Source organism: Opisthorchis viverrini (assembly GCF_000715545.1).
Source record: "Opisthorchis viverrini unplaced genomic scaffold opera_v5_131, whole genome shotgun sequence".
Lineage (NCBI taxonomy): Eukaryota > Metazoa > Platyhelminthes > Trematoda > Opisthorchiida > Opisthorchiidae > Opisthorchis > Opisthorchis viverrini.
In genome coordinates this window covers 1209632-1218617 of record NW_008751784.1, presented here as the reverse complement: position 1 = coordinate 1218617, position 8986 = coordinate 1209632, and the positions used below count along the sequence as shown (strand labels likewise).

Below are 8986 nucleotides of genomic sequence, written 5' to 3'. Positions count from 1 at the left end.
CTCCGGTACACAAGAATTGGTTTGTCTGGGGTGGTACTTATGACGGAACAACAAAATCTTTCAGGATCCTGACACCATGATCATGGGTCTCGTTATCTGTAATGTTGAACACAGCTAAAACAGTGTTCTGAATATGGAAGACGCACGGCTACACAAAAAGGAATGTGTTACTTTTCACGTCTTTATTTCGGAGTCCGGTTCTCAGAAACCAGTTTGAACACCCCCATATGAGGATCGAATCTCGGTCACGAAATGTTAGTCCAGCATATTCAGTCGGCTATCAGGAGTTCTTAGTTCGGGTATGTCCATCACGGGAAATAATTTGGCAGGGGAATGATTAGGAATCCGCTGTTCAATCTGTTGTCCTCCACGGTCGCCATACTAATCATATCCTTTCAGCTGTAACGTCGTCTTGGTGCCTAGCTTCCATACCGCCCGAAAGCAGCACGAGGACTGAGATACTGCTAGATTGGCCAACCCCATAATGCAAGAAGACGAATCCGAAATGCTGATGCTTTTTCACGTCCGTCTATCTGATTCCCTAACACGGGATGGCTTAGGGGGCGAAATGGCTCAAGTGGTTAGAGCACGATTTTACTGACCAGAGGGTCCGTGGTTTAGACCCGACATCTGCCTCTCGAATTCTCCTGTCTAGGCTTGGGCAACCTGGCATTATCCTAGCCCTTTGGCTGACATGGCAGCTAGGCACCGAAAGGATGTTACAGGTGAGCCATTTTCTCCCCCAACACCGACTGTTTCATGGAGGGTTTAAAAAGTCAACATAAACCAGTGATTTATCACTGATATCCCCACAGGCGTCTGTCTATAAAAGCATTTTTTCACGCATCGTGTGTTCTCTCTTTTGGTCTTCCCGCATATTGTCCATCAGGACTGTAGAAGCTTCGAAAAAATGGGATGTAGCTTTCAGGCGAATGTTCTCAGAGTGGATATACCATCGGCAAAATCCGCTCCCAATAATTATGAGCCTGATAAAAACTACAAGAAATATGAAGAAGATGACGTCAGTAAAGGTAATTTGGAGCTATTTGTTGGTGCCACCCACAACACATGTGAGCAGATCTGATTAGAGGCTGAGGACGTTCAAAGAAACCCGATAAGAATGAATCAACTAACCCCGATAACTAAGGTAGGGAGACTTCTTTTAAGAAATTTGCAACACTGTCTCCCTTATCCCTTTCGTTGAAACTGAAAGACGTGTGACGGTCATGAACGTAAAACAAGCAAGTTGTATAATCGAACAGTAGAACTAATGTTGAACAGACGCTTTTTGTCGTTTTCTGCATGTGACCTGACCAATGCGAGGGCAACCAAGGCGTTTGTGAACATAGTCTTCTGTATGGTCACTAGCGCTTCGTTAAACATTAGGGGAAGGGGGCTGTGTTGCATGATACGATTCAAAAAGAGTTTACCGGGTCAATACGATGGCCAGTATCCATCATATGTCTGGCTAATGATGATGCAGGATTGTCATTTGACTTTTGACGCGACGGTTAACCTGCTAGCATCTGGATCACATACTTTGAATATGTTCTACCGCATGTCCCGCGAGGTGTCTGTCTGTCCTGTCGTAAGCATCTTGTGAGTTGCAGGCGACGTTGTAGACTGCATAGAAGGTAGATAGATTGAACAACCTAGGCTCCATTTTTCGTAGAGCAAAACTGGTGGTCGGAATAAGACGCAGCCCGGCCGCAGTATAAACACGCTTTTACGCTTCTGGTTTCGATCGTTTTGAGCTGAAGAAACAGGTATATAGACTTTCTTACTGAATGAATGAACGGGGGTGTTTTTTGTTCAGTCTCTGCTGTGAAGTTCAGCGGAATTTTCTTCAAAAATTCCTCTTTTTCCGGTTGATCCTCCGTGAATGGTCTCCTCGCTCTGTGGAATAAATTCCTTGCCACCCCGCGCGCCAAAACGACTGAGGCAAACGAGGCAACCCTGACATTTGTCAGGTTGCTTGCGAAAACCAACCAACCAGTGCCTGCTCGATATTGTCTCTACTCTTTTTATGTAATTGGCTGTTCTACATTTGCGAATGAAGAGATTAAAATAAATGTTATCGTAGTGCATCAAATTTCTTCCGTTCGTTCTACTAAAATAACTCTGCTAACTGTGGCTCGAGCGTTTTATTCACTATCCACACGACCGATTTCGCACTAGAAATTATTGTTTGTGTAGTTGACGATTTTGGCCGGCTTTCTGTAACATATTTCGGTATTCTTTGTGAAATGTGTGGTACATCCAACTCAGTGAAGTTATCCTGAAACTGCAACACTGTTTGAAGCAATACCAAGTGGACTAGAACTTACAATGTCTTTAAGTGGGTTTTAGATGATATTGAGCTGTTGCTTTGCTCACGATTTAAAGTCGACTATATCCCACTCCAACCTAGAGGTAAAGTGCAAGCAAAAGCTAGCCAAAACTATTAGAAAGTGAGTCGATTGTTGTGCAAGCTCCCCGACTAATAACTGGCCCAGTGTGACTCACTAATAATCTAGAACTAGCGAGATTCAGAGGCGATTTTACCTTAAACCGGATAAATATATTCGAGAATGAGGTCCTTAACACAGAGCACTAATGGTGCGTAAAACCTTTGCGTTCACAGCTGTTGACACGCCATAATCTGCATGTCATTCCGATGCTTACTTGAGTCGATGGCACTTTATATTTGTCAGTGTCAATTAGGAATGTCAAAGTACAAAAACATGATTTTTCGCGGGGTCGCACGTTGACACGCGCATAAAAATATAAAATACTCATTAACAGGTGCGTGAAAATGGCACTCCACTGCTTTTGTTAAGTTTTCGGACGGAGGTGATAAGGAAACAATGGGGTAGGATAATATAAATAAGGAGGGCTCAAAAATTCGATTATCCACATGGGAACACACACAAGCTTCTGAAAAATAAAGTGTTGGTCATTTCACAGTCAGAGCAACAGCATATGGGTGGATGCATTCGGAGTGGAAGTAAATGTATCCACCTTGCTGCCTTTTAAGGCTTATAGTTGGAGGACTTATTCAGTTTCGAATTTTTTGGAGAGTATCACAAGTCGTACTTTGTGTTTGACCATTATGCCTTAGTGACGAACAGCCCAGCTTAGAGTATGGTACAGTTTCGACAGCAATTTGGAATATGTGAATAGGAACCTGCATCCTGTACTGATTGTTCCGACTGTGCAATGACCTTCGATTTAGCCTCGTATGGTGTGAGTAATTGGGGCTTTGGGCTGTCTGAAGTGGTCAGTCTATGCTCGTCTTTTGTTGTCAGTCGGTGGTCGGACGTAGCGTCTCCTCGCATCCGCTCATTCGATGTTCGTCGGATCCGGTTTTCTGGGGTGTCACGGTGGTCGACTATGTTGATTTTCTGTCTACTCTGAGATACTTGACTCCCACGGTTGGATGGTACAGTTCCGCTCCCAGTTATAGTGTCGTTTGAAACAGCGGGGGAAGTACGAACTTCTTGCGGGAACTGGAGTAACAAAATAGGAGGAAGATATTCTTATAACCGCAGTAGTATCATTAAAAATTTGTGATAGTTTTACTAACCTGGCCATATCTAATAGGTTTTCGTTGGATAGGAAGTGAATAACATTCAGTTCACTCTATAATCGGGTAGGCTGAGGATACGCGTAATATTGCACATCAGCGGGATATTTCCAGCACAATAGGAACGAGAATACACATTCAATTACAAGTCTTCCGTCCATGAATGATGCTACTACCAAAGAAGAACAAACTTCGCTTCGGCGTCTTGCGAGTGGAACATTGGTGGTGGTAACTCGTATTCTAGCTACATTGACGGGCTAACTGACTTTTTGGACCAGGTTTTCACTGTCCGGGTCCGAAGCTTAAATGGCATATCACAAATTTTGGGCTGCCAACTTTTCCCTAGAATAAGGTCTTGTTGAAGGTTGTATCCAAAGAGATCGCCAACAATTCAGTATCCATTACCAGGTTATATTTCGAATGCATTTTTCTACCCCCATCCCAAGGGCGCTCAGCCCTGAGTTGGACGAAACTAGATAGTCAAGTGCTTTACCATATTACTTCATTTTACGCCATGGTGACAGAAAACATGGGACGAAACAAACAGAATCCACACGGTTATCAAAGGGCCACATGACAGTCTGACACTGCATGAGATTTAGGTATTTCCCTCTTCCAACCATGAAGATTGCTCAGTTTGTTCCCAAAGTCACAGTAAAAACAGCGCTGAGTGGGCGGAGGTTGGTGTCCCATCGTCTGGATGAAAACTGCTTAGGTCAGCTGAAATCGACCAACATCTGCTTATCCCTGTTGTGGCAGCGGGTACAGACAAAAGCCGCAATAGACAATCTGTTTACGGAACTGTGCAAACAGGTTGAAAAATTGTTGTAAAGTTTATCGTCTGTAGACAACCGACGACCTCAGTCTTAAATGCACGATATGAGTGATTTAATCTCGGATTGAAAACTCTCACTGATGCTTTTCTCTGATTTAGGGTTTTGTGATGCTCACATTGAAGTTGGTCAGGTGATCGTCGAGACACAAATTTGTACCCTTGTTCTCCTGGTTCACTAGTTAGTTGTGATAGTGATTCGTTGAATAGGTCTGAATCTGACCAGCCAGTATTTGCTGTCAATATGGATGGTTTGAAACAATAATCGATAGCTTGCCTGCAATTGTCTGTAATATGGGAACAGTGGACTAGTTGTTGTCACCAAAACTGACAAGTGAGCAAGTGTATCACCGTTGAAGAGAAGCTACTGTAATTTCGAGTTGGAATGCGTGTTTGTCACTTTGTTTGTGGTGGTACGCTGCAAGCTGAACGACAATCGGTGTTGGCCTCAAACCAAGGATTGTCACGTGGCTGGACATGCTCAAAAGTGGTCACATAAGACCACCATAGGGCCATCGCTGTTAAGTGGTAGTGACCATAAGTGGCCAAGTGTATGACAGATGAGTGGAAGTGTGTTGAAAGGAAGGTAACACAAGGCCACTGGATTTGACAATCCTTGGCTATCAGCTAGACATACAGGACCAAGCATGGCGTAAGTTCTCATACCTGGTGCAGCAGTTGTCTTCTGAATTAGCGAGTCCCCAGAAACTATAAGGTTTCGATCCCATGTAAACGGATAACGGTCGAATAACTTGGTAGTCAGTCATAGCTAAAAGTGAAGTATATTTCACACGCCAGCACTCTGCACACGCAGTGCGTTTCTTGCACACAGCTAATCGCTTCTTAGCTTCATGTGAGGTGTAGGCTCCTGGTCGGCAAATCTATCAACAATTTCGCACTTGTTAGGCTGCCGTAAAAACTCTACTGGGGCGTTTGTCTCGTGCACTGCTGTCAGCGAACCCATTTAGAGTTATACAAAATTTCTACAATCGTCATATGTTTTAAGGCCGGGAACTTGAAAACCACTTATTTCATTTCACAAGCCCTGAAATTCACAGGTATCACTTGTTTATCCACTTACATTTTCTCTACCAGTTCGCTGGCCTTCCGACCCAGTATGCATACTATTCATAAACACCGAGTCGTATCCAGTGGGTGGTCTGATGATCTTGATAGTTTGATCCCTTTGTTGTCCTGTAGGCTTCCTTAGCTTAGGAGTCGCCTGGGCGTCGGTGTCGCTGGAGGTTGAGTGATAACTGCCTCGACGTGTGTCTGCGTCAGGGTAGGTTGTTCGAGGGCGCCCTGATTCATGATCTGTACATGCGTCGTTCATCACGTCGGTGTTTATCAACTGGCCGGTTTTACGGGCAATTTCCATTTCCTTGAGTACTTCTCGTTTGGAGAAGTTTGATTTTTCTCGAAGTGAACTCCGATGCACGGAAGATGAACTGTGGAGAACGAACCATGAAATTTTGAGTTGTTGTGAATAGTTATGTACAGCCCACCCATTATTTTCACTTTCCTCCATCCACTCTCAATCTACGGTTTCAAAACGCGACATGAGTCTGCCACAGATCACTTGACATTTCGTGACACTGAGTAAGTCTGTGGAAATATCAGGGAAGCTACTTTCGTAAGCAGACATATTCGGGCATGTTATGTTGCCGATTATGCTTGATGTTCAATAGTTTGTTATATTTTTCAGTCGAACAGGCTGATCGCTAATTTGAGTCAGTTGAACAACAGTTCTAATTGCAAATTTCGATTATTTCTCTTGTGAGCCTGTCTGCAAGTCTCCTACTTAATTCAAATTGTAACGGCTGTTCATTTGACGTGGCACGTGGAACCTACTCATCCGAAATCGTACCGGATTCAAATCCAAAGTATGGTGCTGTTGTTTGGGAACAAGGAGTACACTGGTAACTGAATTCAGTCAATTATGGAAGTATTGGTTTATGACTAAACAAATTATTCCACCAAGGTCACGCCATAATACGGTTAGGGTGCGTGCAAGTTCACATAAAAAATACCTGTATCGCTCAAAATCCTCATCGTACATTCCACCTGATTGTGGCATCAATTCCTGCTCACTTGTCTTTTTTTATCAACGTGAACTATCAGCGAAATGTCTACTGACTGGCTATCTTCTTACTGGATGAAACTAGTGTGGGATATCGAGATGGTCCAGTAATTACGACGGAATTCACCCAAAAGTTGAACTGTTAGGTCGTTTTAAGGCACGGTAGCGAGCTTTCATTGGACAGATAGTTTTCGCATCTAGCTGTTACACTTTGGTTCTGACTCTGATAGAAAATTGGGTACGCGTGAATAGAAAATTGCACACTTGTTGATAAGACAAATCGTATACTCCATGGCTTAGCCCTGAGGAAATACCATCACTGACGTTTGAATACATTGTTCAAAGGACGAGTGGCGATATGTTCTGCTCAATTGCGAGCCGCTCGTGCCCAAACAGTTAGGTGTTCAAACTACTGGCTGGGAAGACGGGGGTTTGAAACTCCATGGATTTTCCTGCGCACCTCTGAGGACTGCCAATGAAGAAACAGGTGAACACCACTCCTAACCTTTTCAGCATAGGTTGAGTACATCTACTCTATAAAGTCCCACTTGAGAAGATACGAGGGAATGTTCAACGCAGCTGAACAGAGGAAAGATATTTTCTTCGTAGCTTGGTCGTCTAAAGACGTCGGTCAGGAGGCTGAAGTGGTGCATCACCGAGGGCTCCTTTAGCTCACCGTCCTCTGTAACACAAAGCCACCGAGTGACTAATTATGCATGTGGTGGGGTCAACTGTCATTCTCCTCAGTCGGTAATAATATGGCATCAGAGGTGATCTAAAAAGACCTCTCATGACTCTGTCAAGACCTCCGCGACCATCATATGCCCTTATTTTTTAAAAATAGTATCCCTGTGGTGGAGCATTAGGGCTACAATTATCCGAAAATTCCCATCATAGTTTAGTGACGGTTGGTCTTCCACATCAACTGAAGGGTACATTGCGCGAGACCACAACTACGTGTTCGTTCAGTGATGGGAGGTTCTTCATTTGGGAAGGGGAAGCAGACTTGAGGTGATCATTATGGATGTGAGTAGACCGATTGCATGGTACTACAAGAACGTTGGTGAGAGAGAATAAGTAGCCCATGTAGTATACTTTCCTCCCAGAAGCTGCGATATTCTAGTTGTGATCGGGAACAATACCCTTGTACCGTGCGAAGCCTGACAGTATCGCATGGAATGCAGGCAGTCTGTTTTAGTTTTCTCGTACAACGAAATATGGGATGGCGATATATTCGCGTTTGAACTCGTTTATACTGAAATCGATTTTTCGAGAATACACGGATCTCATTAGAACCAACGGAAGTTGCGTTCAATAACTTCCCTATAATTTCGCACTTTCTGTACGTGAAGTTCGTCAAACTAGAAGTGGGATTTTTGAAATTTTAACAAGCCCCACGCTGAGTCAGCCTACGTAAGCAGTGATCACCTCGTTCACAACCGAACGCGATTGGTGATGACTTGGGCGCCTTGAATGTCACCGAATAGAGAGTGTGAATCCATTAGAACTGCAGAAGGATGCGTGAAGCCCGGAGTGAATCCATTCGGCTGGGGAATATCAGAAAAAGACCAATCTAGTAGACTAGTTGTACGTTATTCTCGGATTCAAAAGGGCTGGATACGTGCTGAGTTTCTCAGTCGGATTACTGCTTGGGTTGCGCAATGTGAGGTGAAAACAGTGGTTGTAATGTGCGCTTACTGCTTGTGTTGATCGCAGTCCATTTCAAGCGACACTAGGCTTAACGGTATATTTTGTTAGAAACGACAGCCCCTGACTGAGTGTGTCCAGCCTTTTATCGGATTGTTTCTAGTAAACGCATAAAGCTGTTTTCTATTATGGGGGATCAGTGATTCAGTAATTGCAAAAGTGTCTAGCAAAACCAGGAACAACGGGAGCTGATTAGCCGGGGAAGTATAAGGGAGTGAAACGATTTTGTGAAACAAATCATATTGAATAACCGGCTCCCCCTCCAAAGCGAGCAAAGAGTTCTTTAAATACGGAAGCAGAAAATCGTATTCCGCGTCGTAGAACAGCATTTTTATTTATATGCTGGGTTAAGCAGTGACTTTTACCATAGTTTGTCTTACAAAAACACGTGCACATCCTTTTCTGTGGTAGAGCACTACTAATGAAAACCGTCCATCAACGGCTTCGTTGTTCTCCGGGCTCGTCAGAAGAGCGCAGTATTCGGGTTCTCAGCAATCCTATTTTCTACTTGAATGTGCAGCTGCATATAAGCGGAGTTTGCAAATTAAACTGGTGTAACCGACAGCTGTTGCGTATTAGTGCATAATTGCAATTAGGATTGCCTTTCTAAAAGTATCTGTCGAGGGATCTCCAACAAACCTGACAAGGGCACAGTGTGAGAAGATTGGTAAGAAAGTGTTGATTGTAAGATGTCTGTCCTTTCATGTAGACCGAGGAATCTTGTCGATCCTGGCTCCGAGTGAAATTGTGCTGAGAATTTCTTCTAATTCAATGGACGCGATCCGTCATTTTCAACCTAATC

General features: G+C 43.8%; 1 protein-coding gene across 1 annotated transcript in view; it reads right to left on the bottom strand.

Annotated features, from left to right (window-relative positions):
* Positions 1–2675: 2675 nt before the first annotated feature.
* T265_06287 (hypothetical protein) overlaps positions 2676–8986 on the bottom strand; it is a gene marked incomplete at both ends in the record, with an annotated part of 103085 nt that continues 96774 nt past the window's right edge. Inside the window, 2 exons of the mRNA XM_009171507.1 lie at positions 2676–3488; positions 5479–5845. Coding sequence (XP_009169771.1) covers positions 3117–3488; positions 5479–5845 — 739 coding nt within the window. The remainder of the gene's footprint in view (positions 3489–5478; positions 5846–8986) is intronic.